The sequence below is a fragment of the Mus pahari genome, chromosome 13 (genome assembly GCF_900095145.1).
Source record: "Mus pahari chromosome 13, PAHARI_EIJ_v1.1, whole genome shotgun sequence".
Lineage (NCBI taxonomy): Eukaryota > Metazoa > Chordata > Mammalia > Rodentia > Muridae > Mus > Mus pahari.
Genome location: NC_034602.1, coordinates 60351308 through 60369174, shown reverse-complemented (window position 1 = coordinate 60369174; position 17867 = coordinate 60351308). Strand labels below are relative to the sequence as shown.

The 17867-nt window shown below is 36.8% G+C and overlaps 1 protein-coding gene across 1 annotated transcript; it reads right to left on the bottom strand.

Annotated features, from left to right (window-relative positions):
- Positions 1 to 1744: 1744 nt before the first annotated feature.
- Positions 1745 to 17128, bottom strand: Guf1 (GUF1 homolog, GTPase). The gene is made up of 17 exons (XM_021210196.1): positions 16906 to 17128; positions 15783 to 15894; positions 15463 to 15611; positions 15130 to 15210; positions 13944 to 14021; positions 13090 to 13173; positions 11733 to 11797; positions 11073 to 11276; positions 9762 to 9901; positions 8313 to 8436; positions 7429 to 7561; positions 6529 to 6672; positions 5952 to 6085; positions 4733 to 4834; positions 3970 to 4089; positions 2515 to 2551; positions 1745 to 1892 (listed from the first exon to the last, which is right to left on the bottom strand). The coding sequence occupies exons 1-17, from the start codon at positions 17014 to 17016 to the stop codon at positions 1755 to 1757; spliced, it is 1956 nt and encodes a 651-aa protein (XP_021065855.1). The 5' UTR covers positions 17017 to 17128; the 3' UTR covers positions 1745 to 1754.
- Positions 17129 to 17867: the final 739 nt, after the last annotated feature.

The following is a 17867-nucleotide window of genomic DNA, read 5'->3' as shown; positions in this document are numbered from 1 at the left end:
GAGATTGCACCAGTTTTTTACTTTCCCTTAGCAATAATGTAAGAACAGAACATTTTAACAACTGCATTGTCTTAGTTTCAAATATATTGCCATTTAAAAAAGATACTGCAGTAGGAACTTATTTTATACCTAGCAAATCAAGCTGGGAAAAGAGAGATGGTTTCTGTAATAGGATAAACTAAGGCTACCTAACTTATAAACCCTCACTTTAAAATCCCATCCATCAAAATGCTAAGACTCATCTGCAACCTTTTTTGCTACCAGATGTGTGCCATTCTCAAGACAGACTGCAGAAAATACAATCCAATATCAAGACTCTTGTCGTAATATATTTTTCAGTTTGTTATGAATGAACATGAAACTAAGCCACTTATTAGCTGTGTCATATAGGTATGTTTAGCTAATAGCTAATTTATTATCAGCTGCTGCTAATGTCAAATGTATGTCATTTTGCAGGGATGTACTCAGAATATCAAAAACGATACAGAAATGCTTGATTAAATGTATAGGCATAAAAAACAGAACAAATTCTAGTAATACATTCTTTTGAGTCTATTTCTTAAAAAGCAAGTCATATATATCAGATAAAGCGTTTGAGCTAAAAACCATAATAAAGGTGATTTCAGAAAGTTGTTACTAGATGTAATTAGGGCTCCTTTTAGCATCTGTAAGAAAGCCCTGTACAAAGTTGAAGACTGTAGCAAATGGCTGTAAAATCCCAACAATGGGAAGGCTGAGGTGGAAAGAGGATCACAAGTTTGAGGTATGTAGTGGTCTGAACAGAAATGGCCCCCATAGACTCGTGTGCATGCTTGGCCCACAGGGAATGGTACTATTAGAGGGAGTGGCACTGTGTCCCTGTAGAAGCAAGCTTTGAGGTCTCATATGCTCAAGCTAGGCTTGGTGTGACAGTCTCCTGCTGCTGCCTCTACATTAAAATGTACAACTCTCAGCTACTTCCCCAGCACCATGTCTACCTGCACACTGCCATGTGTCTCACTCTGACAACAATGGACTAAACCTTTAAAATGATAAACCAGCCCCAAAGAAATGTTTTTCTTTTTAAGAGTTGCTGTTGTCATTGGTGTCTAGAAACAGCAGTAAACCCCTATTTAAGACCAGGCTAGCCACGCTACATGGCAGGACCCTGTCTCAAGACACTAAAAACAAACAAACAAACTAAAAAACAAAACAAAAGTGTTAGAAAAAAGTTTAAAATTCACTGTGATTAAATGTATAACATACCCTACTTGCCCCTCATGAATATTTAAAATGTATTAACCTTCTTTAATTTCCAAAGTTACCTGTGAGGATGTGTAGTAACATAATCTCAGTTTTAAAGATAGGTAAGGAATTTTGTGGCGATTACTAGTGAGTGGTAGAACATAAAAGAGAGAATTAGCAATGTAGCACACATTTAATCTCTTCTCTATCAGTAAGTCAGCACTGCTCAACTAGGGTCAAACAACCCTTTCACCGAGGTTGCATATCAGACATACTCATTTTACATTAGTATATTTACATTATGGTCCATAAAAGTATCAAAATTAAGGTTATGAAGTAGCAACAAAAATAATGTTATGGCTGGGGTCACCACAACATGAGGGACTGTATTAGCTAGTGGGTGGCATCACCGGGAAGGCTGAGACCCACTGAAACAGGTCATCGCTGAAAACCCTGAAAGCAGTGAGCATTTCAGTGTTCATTCTGTTGTCACTAAGTCAGAAGGGACAGAGAACCCTGCTGCCCTGGAGTCATTTATCAGGCTGGGTTTTCAAGACTTTTATGAAAGCGTCTTTTGGAATCTCAATGTTGCCAATCTTCCTCAGCTTCTTTTTCCCTTCGGACTGTCTCTTCAGAAGTTTCATTTTCCGGGTAATATCACCACCATACTGAAAAATAAGAAATCCAAATTGGTTCAGAGGAAATGATTACATAATTATACCAAGAAAACACCACAACCATAAACATATCATTATGACCTGCAGGCCCTCACGTGATCCCTCCTCAACAATCAGTTTTCTTCATTTAGGATAAACGTATTGTATAGTGACAGCCTAATACAGACTTTCAGATGCAGACCTGACCAGAAACACTACCAGATGCTTAGGAAAAAAGAGTTTGTTTTCACACACACACACACACACACACACACACACACACACACACACACAAATGGGCTTTCCAAAAATCAATGTAGCAAGGTAGATTTCAATTCCCATTCTCTTCCAACTGTAAGAAACAGTCACTATACATATACTGTTTTATTATGTATAAAATTATGGAAGTTCAACATAAAAATCTCTTTTAGATGGTATTTTATCAGAAGAGAGAAAATGAAAAGCATGTTACATACATTGTAGTTAAAATAAAGACTAATATGGTTAAACAGAAATTTGCCCATTTAAAATGAAATGGAAATGAAATGCATGGTAAATAAAAACAAATAGAAACCAATTTATGACACCTTTGCTCTTAAAACCATTTAATATAGTAAAGTAGAAAGATACATACACATTTTGCCAAAACATTTTTTCTGTAGGCTTTCACTCTGTAAAAGAAGAAATACAGTTTAAAAGCATAATTTCTATACAAAGCTTTACTTTTGATAAAATATTTTAGTGTTATTTAGATCAAATTGCCTTATGTAACTAGTTCAAATGTTTGTGTTATTTATTTCCATATACTTAGTTGTATGACACACAAGAAATTAATCTTAATGTCCCCATATCCTTTAGTAAGAAAGGTCACTGCTTGAGGAATGCATAAGGAGAAATATGATCATTCATGAGTTTAATTAAAAAAAAATATTACATTGTTCCCAGTTCAACTTAGAAATACTTTGAATAAACTATTTTAAAAAGTTAAGGCATCATACTCTGACCTGACCACAGATAGTGACTACTAAAGAATTAACTACTGAATTTAGGATTTTATAAAACCATTCTCAAGAAAAATGTATATGTATATAGCCATCAATTATACTATTATATTATTTTGGCATTTCCAGATCATTAACTTTGAAAGGTATCTCTTTTTAAGGGATTCTTTTAATAATTTTTTTAAAAAAATATCTATTTGTTTTTCTTAATCTACTTCTAATATAATTTATGTAAAGATGACCATGTGCTAATAAATAACTGCTCTACTTTCTAGGGTGTTCTTTTGAGGTCTTCTTAATTTGTATTTTCTTGGACACTGGGTAACTGAAACAAAATACTGTTCAAAATGAAATTATTTCCATAATAGGCATGCATTTAATATACTATTTACTATACATATTTATTTTATATTTATTTATATATATATATATATATATATATATATATATATATATATAACCTAAGCCTAATATAATATATTTAACTAGTACTGATGCATTAGGCTTAGGTTAAGCTATAACTAAATAACAATTCCCTATTTGTCATAACTGAGGACATAGAATATCCAGGGTCTTAACTCCTAATGGCTGGGCAGGGGAAGTGCTACTAGAGACTATACTTGCTGCTACAGGAGCCTGATTTTCAACAATGGTAGCTTCAAAAATTTCCCTATTTTCTATACCCACTATAAACTACAAGAGGGATCTAACCTAGGAAACAAAACCTAACAATATATTTATAACCTTTTCTGATGTAGTGCTTTAGCAAAAACAATATATTATTACTTTTAGGTTCTGTTCTCATCACAATCTATATGAAGATACTATAATCCACTGAATGGAATCTTACAGAAATTCCTTAACCTAGAAATTAATTGGAAATGAGCAGAAATTTTTTAAACTTTCATAAGGTATACAACTGTAAGTATCATCACTTAATATAAGTAATCCAAAGTAAAAAGACATTTATCATCTCATGATTTACATGAATAAAAGCATATGCCATGATTAATTAAAAGTTTAGTTTTGTTTATCTGGGTATATTGTTTCTAAAGCCAGCCTCAAACAGAAAATGAATTTTAACTCACGTTTCTCTTGCAATAACTTTGCTTCCAACAGCAGCTTGAATTGCTATCTCATACAGCTGTCTGGGAAGAGAATCCTTCAGGTGTTCACATATGCTTTTGCCAACAGTGTAGGCTTTCTCTCTGAGACAGAAAAAACAGAGCTATCCTAAATATAAATATTTAGATTATCTTCATTGTCCATTGTAGTAATTAACAGTAAGGTGAATTTTAAGAGGTTCAAATAAAACTCAACACTTTGTATTTAATTGGCATTTTTGTAACTATGTATTAATCTATATTATGACCTACAATACATAGCTACAGTATAATATCAGTCTGCCAGTTTGTGAACACATATACTTGACTTTTTCATTATCAGTATAAACCTAGATCATAAAATTAAAAAAACAACACAGTAAAGGAAAATTATTTCCTTGATACTACTCCTTTGGCTATAATTCTCTATTTTATATTTAGTAATAGAGATGTTTGTGATGATCATAATTTCCTCACCTTGCATATCCAGAAGGCAGAGACTGATTCAAAGAGTCATAAAAAAATCTACCAAAATTTCATCCAAAAGGAAGAGATATTTAAGCATAACTCTATTTTCATCAATAAAAGTCATATTCTTCTGATGTAAAAGCAGAAGGAAAATGAGCAGACTAAAGTCCACTTTAATTATCTTTCCAAGTTTTACAAAGTCTATCTGCTGCACTAAGTGAAGGACTACCTCTACAGAAAAGCACCAAGCGCCTGTGTTCACAGCTGGTCATCTGCTTACCTATGGACCACAGTTACTAGCTCTTCCACCATATTTCCATTCAGCAGAATATCCATTTTAACTAGTTCTGCAGTCTGGTAACCGGCATCTTCATAATCAAAACTACCAAGGACAAGAGAACATGGACAACGTGATACTGTCAGATGATGCTCAGCAAACTCCTTTTTCCTTACAACCATCGTTCCCTGCTCTCCCATGAAGAAACTTGATAGAATTATTACCACACATAAAGTTTCATTTAATGGATGTATATGCCCATAATAAAGAACCAAATGCTAAGGCCCTAAGTACAGGGACTATAAATCCAGAGAGAAGGAAAAGAAACCCGTTGAGATGCATTAGGAAAAGTCAGTCACCAAAACCAAATGAGCCTCTTTGTCATGCTGCCAGCCGCTGGTGGTCTTAGCTCTATTTTAATGGGTCGCTGTGAGACTTCTATCGCCAGTGACAATACATGTAGCTAATGCACTGATAACGCCATGAAGAAAGGGCACTTGGGTTTCCTACACACATCTGCAGTTTGAACATTAGTTTTTATCAGGACCAAAAGACATGCAGCACATGGGAATCTAGTATACTCCAAGTAGTTACAGCAAAGCTTAATCAAAGACAAACAAGCACTCATGTTAGCTGCTATCAACAGGGTGGTCCAAGTTAACAGTGCTAGTCAAATGTTTAACTCATAAAGCAATTTAGCCAAAGGCAGTAAAACAGGCTTCTTACCATTAACATTCAACTCATATTTTTATTTGGCTAGGTTTCATGGACTCCCTTAAGATACACAGATTTTTATTAAGAGCACATATTTCTGGGAGGACCTGTTCTTGACTACAACATTGTTAAGTGCAGTACATATTTAGCATTCTTCATACTCAGTATTTATATCAATTTTTCAAATATAAGTACATGCCCCATGGATCAATTAATGTATATATTTAAATGTTATTCAGTAACAGGTATCTCCAACTCTGAAGCCACACGGGGATAACCTCTTACTGATAAGGGCGCTTCCCTTTCAGAGAGGAGTCTGAAAAACCCTAAGCCCTTTTTCTCCTCGAAGGAAATGTCACATTCTATTAATATCTGTGATGCTCCACCTTCCTAACCTTATGATCCTGAACTATCTTCAGAGCTGAAATTAGTAGAAGAGCAGAAGAGTCCGTCATTACAATCAGCGTTCTCAAACCTCTGAGGTGCTGTGATCCCCGTGTTTCCTCACCTTGCATATCCAGAAGACAGAGACTTCAGAGAGTCATAAAAATCTACCACAATTTCATTCAAAGGGAAGAGATATTTAAGCATAACTCTATTTTCATCAATAAAAGTCATATTTTTCTGAATTGCTCTTCGTGCCTAAAGAAAGATAACTTTGATGATATTCATGCAATATTGATGTGAATAAATTAAAGGTGTTAATTTCCAAAGTATAATTACAAAAATAAAAATAAACACACTGGAAGAGTATTATTTAATGGTCTACCAAAGATTTATAAGAAGAGTTTATATGGGAAGAAATAACACTATTTTGTATTTTACTTATATTCATTTTAAACTAAAGCTTGTAATCTCTATTTTTAAAATCACATTATATTCACTTTCAAGTACACAGACTAAATCATAATAAAAGATCCTTTGAAATAAGTATGTAACTTTTTTTCATTCCTTTGACTAACTATTCAGCTAATAGTGACAATCCAACTTAAAGCCAATGAAAGGAAACTTCCCAGCAGAAGGACTGCTATGAAATGGAAGCTGACAAGCCTTGCTCCAGGACTGCGTCCCACTTTGTGTCCTACCTGACAAAGCGCCATGATTTTTCCAGTGTACTCAGTCGGTGTAATAACAGTGCCCAAAACAACGGGTTCCAAATATTCTGTTACTTTGGACTTATCAGGGAATTGTGCAGGGTTGATGATTGTGATTTCCTTTTCTTTATATTCCTAAAAACGAGGAAAGGGAACAGTATTTAAGAACAAACACTAACAGAATTCTGTTTCGTAAAGGCTTGCTTTTCACATACAGTACATTTAGAACACTCTGAATTTATTGCAGATAACAAAGTAGCAGCAGTAACAGCAAGGACACCTGAAGATTAGACTTGTCACCCAGTACAACTTTTCTTTTAAGAAACAAAAGTCTTCTTATTACTATCTTTTAATTTTGTTAGTAATGAGAATACTAAATGTATTACAGTATTTTAGTTACTAAAATTTATAAAACATACCATGAACCATCTAAAAAAGTATGACAAATACTACATTTTACGGCAAGGTAAGCAGTGTTTTAAATGAATAAATTCTAAATTGCCACTTAAATGAAATATAGTACTGCTATCACTAATTTAAAAATTTCCTATAAGAATGAATGTTTTATTTTTATAACTTCAATTATTCATGACAAACACTATCTTTGAAATCCTGTGCTAAATTATAATGGCCTTCTCATTACTAATTCTTTTTACTATCACTACCAGTAATTTTGATAATTAAGAGATTGAGCTAAGAAACATAAAACATGAATTAGATTTAAGAAGGTAATAAAAACTTTTATTAACTTTTACTCAAAAATAAATCATTCTTAATAGTGACTTACTTACAAACAAATAAAACATTTCTCTTACTTAGTATATACATGTACACATCTTTATTAAATTTTCCCGTTCAGGCTGATACAAAATAGAAGTAATAGCACAGTACCTTTATTAATTTTGCAGAAGAAAGAACAGCTTTGTATGGAACAGTTGGGGTTGTCAAAATGACAGAAGCATTATATTCTTGCTCTAGTCGCTGGTTGAAAACCTCCATATGTAAAAGTCCAAGAAATCCTAACCTGGAGACAAGGAGGCAAAAAAACACCAAACCCCTCTAAATGTCTATGTTCGATTGGGCTGTTGGCTGTTGTGAACACCCTGCTACTCTGTAGGAAAGGGGGAAATCAAGAATCATTCCATCAATTTACATTTCTTGTGCAACTTTATAAAATAATACCCAAATCTCCTGTGAATTTATTTTAAATTACCCACAAAACATGAATGCACCTGAGACATAAGCAGACATTAAGAGATCTATTTATTTTTCTCATAGAAAGGGATCTTTAGGGCCTGTGAAAATGGCTGAGTGGGTCTTGTGCTCACTATATAAGCATAAGGACCCCAACTCTGGGTCTCCAAGACCTAAATGAAAAAGCCAGGAGCTGCAGAATGCAACTGTGATCTCAGTGCGGGAGGAGACAGCAAGGTGCCCGGATAATCTCCAGAGTCAGTGAGAGACGCCGAGCAAAAACTGAAATGGAGACACAAGTTGTTCTCAGGCCTGTGATAATGCACACATGGTGTACACACCCATACATGCATGTGTACAAAAGGATATTTGTAGAGACAGGTTTGATGCCAGCCTGGTCTACACAGCTAGTTCCAGGACAGCCAGGGCTCTATAGTGAGACCCTGCATCAAACCTCCCACCCCTACCCCCCAAAATATTAAAAAAGCTTAGTCTGATCTTCAGAAATGTTCATGAGCAACACATCCAATTAGAAGGTATTTTCCTATAAAATGTGACTCTAAGATATGAGTGTCCCCTACCTCCAGCCAGCACCCAGGGCCAGACTACTATCCCGATGCACTGTCACACTCGAGTCATTTAAGGTCAGTTTTTCTATAGCACTCTTCAGGTTATTGTACTCAGATTGGTCTACAGGGTACACTCCTGGGGATACAAACATAACAGAAAGTACGGTCAAGTTCAAAATTAACCAGCTGGCATTCATATTATTTTTCTGTAATTGGTTGCAAGGTTATCTTAGATTCCATTAGCATTAATGATATACAATTGTGGTCACACTATAAACAGTGATTTTATGCTTTCAGACAAATACAAAAAGAAGAAAAAAAAATAAACAACCAAGGGAAATAAGTTTACTAATAATTAGGCAAAATACATTTATTTTAAAATACAAAAGTACAAAATAATCCACTACTGTAAGTAAAAATGTTAGCCAGCGGGAAATAGCACAAGAAATGAAAATGACACTGAACTTTGTTTCTAGACCAATTACTGAAGTAAATGTCAATCTGGCTTTCAGAAACTTACTGCTTAAAACTATGGGAGTGGGGGCTAGAGAGATGGCTCAGCAGGCAAGAGCACTAACTGCTCTTCCAAAGGTCCTGAGTTCAAATCCCAGCAACCACGTGGTGGCTCACAACCATCCGTAATGAGACCAGATGCCCTCCTCTGGTGTGTCTTAAGATAGCTATAGTATACTCACACATAACAATAAATAAATCTAAAAAAAAAAAAAAAAAACCCTATGGGAGCTACTACTGATTACGCCGATTGTCTTTATCTCTTGCTTATGAAGCTGACACTTTACAAACCCCCTGAGATCCAAATGATTGAGTCTGTGAAGCACAGCAGTCATAAAGTTTGTGAGCTCTGCTGAGAGGAGACTGAGGAGAAAGCGAGGCTAGCTAACCTAGGTGGGATACAATAAGCAGAGGACTCTCAATCAGTCCTCACTATATAAATATGTACAATACTCAAAGCAATACAGGATCTCGTGTTACACATGGTAAAGGCTGCATGGCAGTCTACTTCATCCAAAGGAACATAACGTAACTAAAGAAAATGACCAAAAGGAGGGAATTCATTAATTCTACTGAGAACTGTCATCTAAACATCCTAACTAGAGAAAACAAATTCAAATATGTTCAATTAACTTCTCAGAAAAATAAGAACATTCATGCTACTAAGATCTCTTATATAATCACTTCATTCTTAAGGAATCCTAAACGGTCTCTCATATAAAATGTTACCATGATATACAGAAATACCACATACCATATGAGCAATAAAATGTCATATATATGTATATATATAAAATATATTCACATATATATATACACACATATATATGTCACAAACATATCTATAAGAATGTATATTATCTTTTACTATATTAGTATTCAACACAGAAACAGATTTTTAATTAAAAAATATTTTGGCCCCTTGCCTTCAATTTGTGAGCTCCTCACCTGCAAATACCATTGGTTTCGCTGATTTAAACCCAGGCAAGGGCTCCACTGGATGATTATGTAAATATAATGTGTCTCCTATTTGTGCTTCAGTGACATCTTTCATCCCAGCAATCAGAAAGCCCACCTGTCCTGCATATCTAAATAAAATTAGTATATGCAAATATTTACTGCTTTTCTGTTGTTAAGTGCACACTCACAGTTCTATCTCCCTAGGCAACTCGTAACTTTTCAAACAAGTAAGGGCCACATAGCAATCCTCAACCTCTAAGCTCAGCAGGAAAGCAGCAGCACATCTCATCCACTGCCCACAATCTCTACACAGACCTAAACCTGCCTGTAATTGTGCCCACCTTCTGCAAACCAGCTCCTGAAAAACTGGTACCACTGGAAAAAAATTCAGGAGACTGTCATGTCTATTATTATGTGATATAGGCTCATTAAGAAGGTGAAAAGATAAGTGTTTAACCAAACAGAAAAACAGAAATATTTAACAAGTCTAATATGCATATGACTTTCACATGAAAAGGGAAGATTCCAAGAATTCAGTTTTTGCTTAATTAAAAAAAAAGAGAGAGACCTACATAGTAACAAACTCATTTGCATGTAGGTTGTGAGAGGAGCCTTCAATGAAGATGCAGTAATTAATGTTCGATACCTGTACTATGACATATGTGCGTGTATATGTAACATATACAGATTACAGAAACATAAATATTACACAATGCATATATTACAATACATGGAGTTAATGTATTAGAAAGACTCCACTAAAACATGTGGTGATTCTACACACATGTAAACAGCATGCAATCGCAATGTGATCCCTGTACTCAAGACCTGACGCCTTCACCTCCAGAGACAGCCTGGGAAGCACGGTCAGTGCCTAGATTAAATACATTTTAATTATCTAGGTTTAACCCTAAATTCCACAGGGAAGAAAAGAATGGTATATATATATTTTATTACAGCTTATAGCACCTTATATTGTAGAATTTAGATGTGATGAAATTAAATGTAAAAGGAAAAAAAGTTCACTGGATAATAGTTGAGGAGCCCTAACTAGCATTTAATTGTTCTGTCAAATACATGTAACAGGTCCAAGTGTATACTAGGTCATTAAGTTATTTCTACTAATTAATAAAACTTAATGATTTTTATATTCATAAAACTACCTACCATTCACACACAATATCCTTTTAAGTATCTGGATGTATATTTGCATAGATCATCAGTTTTCTTATTATGATCATTCTGAACACACTGAGAGAAACATGTAAAGCTATTACATATATTAAACAAATTACTTACAATTTATGAGTTGGCTGTTCATTAGGATTCAAAATGCCTACTTCATTGACTTCATATGCTTTTTTAGTATGTGCAGATACAATTTTATCTCCCTTGGAAACCACTCCATCAAACAGTGCTATATTGGCTATCACACCTCTGTACTGGTCAAAGGTGGAATCAAATACCAAAGCTTTCAGTGGGTTTTCACGATGGACTTTTGGACTATTATAAAAGATAAAATTAAGTATATATAAGAAAATGCCTATTTTCAATCTAAGAAGTATGTTTAATTTTATAAAAGAAATTACTCAAAAGCCAAAGCAAACACTTCTATAAACTATGTTAAATTCAGCCATCAGGTTTACATTTTGAAATTAATAGATGTATACTCATTATGAAGCAAACAAGTGCCAGTGGACTTCAGCCCCATACCATGGCTACTGGACAGCGCCGCCACCCTTGCCCGTTCCAATCTTCTTATATTCAACTTGACTTCTTTACATTATTAAATGAAAAACTTTATCCCAACCTACTGCAAGACTGCTAGCCATATTCACTAGTTTAAATTGACAGATCAAGTTGATGGTCCATTAATCTAAACTAGTACATTATAAATGTCTATGAATTATTAAACTCTACTATTAAACATGAGTGAACAGTGTAATAGCAAATGCTTACGGAGGTATTCGCTCAATGACTGCCTGAAGCACACTGTCAACGTTTGTTCCAAGTTTCGCAGAAATCTGAAAGTGTGTAGAAACCAAAGCATTGAGAGTTAAGGCTACACTCGTCCTTCCTGGGGCCTCCTCATTTACAATCAGGAGGAAGAATTCTCTTATTCATTTGCATGAACACAGAAAAAGATTACGGATCTCTTTCCACCGTTAGGTGTTCATGGCAATATAGTTCCAGCATTAAAGTACATAAAGTATTCTTAGTGCAGTGCGTTCAAAAAGCAATGGAATAAGAATTAAAACAACATTTTTAATGAGTAAATACCTTTTAGTAGAATGCATCACTCTAGCCAAATACCTATCAAGCCCCAAAATATTGTCTCTTCAAAGATAAAAATTCTACATAGACAAAATAACTTGTGAAAGTGATGCTAAGGGCTGGAGAGATGGGTCAGAGGTTGAGAGCACTTGCTTCCTCTTAGAGCACACCAGGGTTCTGGTCCAGCACCCACAGCAGGAATCTCAAACCTCCTGAACCTCCAGTTAGATGGGACTCAACCCCCACATCTGTCTTTCTTGGGCAGCTGTATCTGCACAGTTTTGGTGTTGGCACACCCATGTACACATAGGTAAAATTAAGTAAATAGATCCTTAAAAAAAGAATTAATGTTAAAATGAGTTTCAAAGGCTTTATTTTAGTCCTGACACAGGTAAAATCTGTGATCTTAGGCAAGTGATTAAATATTTAAGCCTTAGTTCATTTAAAAGTAATATAGCAATAATTCTGTATATTCTCACAATATAAGGAGAGTTTTCTCACCTGAATCTAATGAAATAATAATAAGCACTCTAAAACTAAAAAAAGAGTGTTAAGAGTGCAAGGGAACAAACACCATGAAATGTCAGTTAGGTCAATCTCCTGAGATTTTCCAAAGAATAATCAATAGTTGTGCTGGCTAGTTTTATGTCAACTTGACACAGAATAGTCATTTGAGATGATAACCTCAGCTGAGAAAATGCCCCCAAAAGATCAGGCTGTAAACATGAGTATATAGCATTTTCTTAATTAGCGTTTGATGGGGGAGGACCCTGCCCATGGTAGGTGGTGCCAGGCCTGGGCTGGTGGTCCCGGACTCTATAAGAAACCAGGCTGAGCGAGCCATTAGGGGCAACCCAGTATGCAGCTCCTCCATGGCCTCTGCACCAGCTCCTGCCCCCAGGTTCCTGCCCTGACTTCCTTCAGTGATGGCTTAATGGAAGTATAAGCCAAATAAACCAATTCCTCCCCACGTTGCTCTGACCATGGTGTTTCATCAGAGCAATAGAACAACTGAGACAATACTTTAAGAAAAAGAATTTACCTTAATACATTCCTCACTAGGGATATCAAACACCTTTTCAATCTGCTTTCCCACCCTTTCAGGATCAGCATTCTTCAGATCTATCTATAAACAAAATTACTTAGTGAGCAGAGCAAAAATAAAATTAGCCCATTGTAAAAATCTCTGGAGATCAATACTAGTCTTCTGTGATTTAACCTAACTGACCCTTCATGACTTTTTCAAAAATATTTAAAATAATCTATATATCAACATGATTTTAACAAGCATGAGTACAAAAAAAAAAAAAAGCAAGCAACAAAACAGACTAAAAAATATGTACACAAAACAGAGCATACCAATTAAGACCATGAGATCAGACTTTTAAAATTAAGGTCAGATATCAAACTATTTAGCCTTATTTTACACGTACGTGGCAGTGATATCAAGAAATGCAACTTACTGTAGTTTGAATTTTTAAACTAAGATCTTCACTTTACACTGCTGGACAGACTTAGGTGTGTTAAACGTTACTTTGACTTGTTTCGTGGGCTGCACTGAGTCTTAGCTCTCAGCCCCTCTTCTCCAGAGTCGTGTGACTGGTACCTCACCTCCTTGTCTGCCTTGCACCCCTTTCTTACAGAAATGGCCTTTTCCCTCGGCCCATCAAGTTCAGCCAAACTTTTTCAACTCTATACAAGGAATATTTGACCTGCAATTCTACCACATGAAATTCAGAGATAAATCCCACTGATAATCTGAATGAACAGTAACTATGGGTCCCTCATGTTAAAAAAGAAAAGAAAAAAGAAATAAAGAAAAAAGACTATATTTTCCAACTAAACACTACACAGAAGGTAAAATAAGTTATAGCCTTGGCGTCTCATTTCGATTACCTTGTTGATAACTGGAATTACTGATAGCTGTGCTTCAAAAGCAAGAAAGAAGTTTGCTACAGTTTGAGCTTGAATACCCTGGAAACACCAAGACAAGAAAGACCAAGGTGACTGGTTTGACACTAAATGTACCACAAGATTTCCAATTCAATAACGTACTGAGATTCTAGATCATGTTAATAAAATGACACAACATGCCATCTACCTGCCAGAGCCATGCCTTGCAGGTACTGTGAGACCTAGGCCTTACTCACTGTGCTTTCTGAGCAGTGAGTAGTTTTGCTCCCCAGCCCCATCTTTAAGCTTTTCGACTATGTTGTGCTGCCTTGCTACAGGGCAAACGTAATGAGGCCAATGAGTCATGGACTACAACCTTCAAAACTGTGAGCCAAATAAACTCGCCTTTACAGGTTGTAGTGGCTATTCCTGGTTGTCAACTTGACTATATTTGAAATGAACTACAATCCAGAAATGGAAGGCTCACCAGTGGACATAATCTGGAGACTGGGAGATAGAAGTTTCTGATCTGGATCTTGGTATGGAGATCTTGAGACACAGTGGTGATTGAATCCAGAAGATTAAGACAGGGAGATCTCCGAGTCCAAGGTCATCTGGGATTAAAGGTCTGGTGGCACACACCTTTAATCTGGGCTACACCTTCTGCTGGGGACCATATAAGGACATTGGAAGAAGGGAGTCTGGCTCTCGCTCTTAAGTCCTTCTTGCGGTGTGGGACTCAGCAACTGCTAGATCCTTGGACTTCCATCCACAGCTACTACTGAACCATTGTTGGGATTTGGACTGCAGACTGTAAGTCATCAATAAATTCCTTTACTATATAGAGACTATCTGCAAGTTCTGTGACTCTAGAGAACCCTAACTAATACACAGGTATTTCATGGATTTCTGTGTAGTTATAGGAATCTGAATCATACTGCTTCCTATGTTTCTGTACCATTTATGTTTTAGGGTTCAAAGCCAACATTACCACTAGTAAAGAAATAGTCTAACGAAGCAGAGTAAGTCAGCACCTTGATTTAACAATATTACAGCATTTGATTTAGTGTAAGTAAGACAATACATCTGTTACTCAAATGTTAAAGCTGTCTTTCCAAATTGCATTTTAAGAACTTTATGAGACAACACTAAGTAGGCATGTCATATCATATATAATGCAGACTCTTACCTCATTTGCATCGACCACCAGTAAAACACCTTGGCACGCAGACAGTGACCTGGACACTTCATAACTAAAATCAACGTGTCCCTAAAATACAAATATGGGTACCTTTAAGTATTAGCTATGAATTTTAAAGGACCAGCTAGTCTACTGGTATGACAAAGAAATAATAAAATGTGGTTTTTGTGAAAACATTAGAAACAAGTTAAATAGCATAAAAACAAAACAAAAAAAGAAATCAAAGACAGCTGTGCAAAATTTAGACCTAAATGAAAGAATTTCGATTGCAATACTAACAAGATTAACTAGCAATCTTTGCAGAGACAATATGAAACTTACTGGTGTGTCGATGAGATTTAAAAGATACTGTTTTCCTCCAAAGCTGTAAAACAGAGAGGCCGTCTGTGCCTTCACAGTGATTCCTCTTTCTCGTTCCACTTGTAATTTATCAAGAACCTGCTTGTTTTTCTTTGTCTTATCAATTGTTCCTAGAAAGAGAAGCATTTACTAATTTCTCTGGACTTTAAAACAAACAAACAAAAATTAAACACTCAATTAACAGAAAACATTAAAGACGAAATGCCTAAAGGTAAGATATCGTGGTTAAAGCTAAATAAGCAATAATGCTAGGTAATCACAAGCATGTAAGATAAAAATACCTGTTAGTTCCAGGAGCCTGTCAGCTAATGTGCTTTTGCCATGATCCACATGTGCAATGATACTGAAATTTCTAATGTCTTCAACAGGAAATCTAGACATGTCAGGTTTCTCCTAAGAAGGGAAGGGAATATCACAGTTAAGGGTATAAATTTTCTATAAAACAAAGTACAAATTCAAAGAAAAATCTTTCAATCAGGGCAACTTCACTTATTTCAGTTTTGTAAGCTCCCTAATAAAAATGTATGCCTAAGCCTAACTACAAAGAATAAATTACAAAATATGTAACAAATATATCAGTTCCATAAACAAAGCTAAATATAAACTCCTTAAGTAATACTTCCTCACATATTGAGCTAATTGCAAATTTACTTTCATGGTGAGTGAAAGTCATACATAAAGACTCAGGCGTCCAAGAATGCCTTATGCAAAATCTCTTAGACACACCACAAACTCCTGGAAACTGGTGTCCAAGCAAAACAGTCAGGTGTGTGTGTGTGTGTGTGTGTGTGTGTGTGTGTGTGCTCCCTTGCCATATTCCACCGAGCTGATATTTCAGTTGATGAAACTGTCATGACTGTAACATTTGTTTTAGCTTCCTATTTCTCACTCAGTGTAAGGCAGGTAAGGGTATAGAAGAATTATTCAAACAAAACGTAAAAGCTGCATTATAGTCCCCCACCACGCACTTAGGACAAAGTGATGCAAACCCGCACGACTTTCAATGACCCTGAACTGTGACGAATACAAATCCATTTTTCTAACCACAAGTTCCTTGCATGGGACTAAAATGCTCCACGCCTTTGCATCCTCCAATCTTTGAAATTTGATAACTATCCCAACGCAGCAAAGAAGCCGCAGAGTGGGATGCAAGTCAAGCAAGTTACCCAAGAAACGTTAACTAAAACTTTAGGAAAATCGATGCTACCAAGGAGCAGCTTCTCGGGGGTCTTTAGAACTAGCACCCGCTCGTGACCGACACCAGCCCTAAGCCGAGGCGCTAGCGGGGATGCTGCTGATGCGGGTGATGCGCAGCCCACGCCGCGCCGGCGAGCAGCCGAGGATGCTCGCCCACCCTGCCCGTGCGGGAGCCCTGCACCTTCCCGGGGTGAGCCGATCGGTCACCTTGAGCTCGGCCGCGCTGAAGAGCCTGGAGGCGGCCCTGAGCTCCGAGGCAGCCGCGTGCCGGGCCCGGACGGCCCAAGGCGCGAGAGCCCGCCCCGCGAACGCCCACATGCCTCGGCGACAGCGGCCACGGACACCACAGAGCCAGGGCGCCGCTCCGGCCCGAGCCCACGCCGAGACCCAAGCCTGACGCAAAGCAAACGCGCTGCCTGCAGGTCGCGCCGCTTATGACGTCAGCGCGTCTACGCGGGGGTCGAAAGGTCAGGGATGGGAGACGTCAGCGCGTCTACGCGGGGGTCGAAAGGTCAGGGATGGGAGAGCTGCCCGCGTGGGTGACACTGTGGGTCAAGCGCTTTTGTCCTGGAGTGACAGCCTTGGGAGAGCCTAGGTCTAGGCGGCTGGAGTTGGGTGTCGCATCACTCCAGCGAGTACAATGGGCGAGAGACGCCCTTGGTCTACTCCCAGCATGCAGCGCAGGCCTCAGATGTAAAGTTTAAGTCTGAAGTGTTTGTGTGTTGAGCCAGATGGGGAAACAGTTCGAAATCCTTCTACTGGGAGTCTTTCAGTGCCTGGGGAGTTCTTTTAAGAGACTTGCAGAAAAAAACAAAAACAAAAACAAAAACAAAAACAAAAAAAACCCAAAACAATAACAACAACAAACAAAAACTCAGCTCATGGCTTCTACGAAGGAAATTATTTCATGCTTAGCCAATACGAAGTAGAGATTTATTAATAAAGTACATTGGAGGCGAAGGATGCTGGCTTCTCTGTTCATACAAAAGCAATTCTCACCTTAAAATAGGTAAGAGAATTTATTCTGGAGGCAAACAGACCCATGTTCCCCAGGCACACATTTAGGATAACCCATAATTCTATTTTTCAATGAACTTTTTGTAGTGACACAACAATAACAACAACAAAAGTCATAGGAAAAAGCATTTTTCAAGTACATTGATAAAACA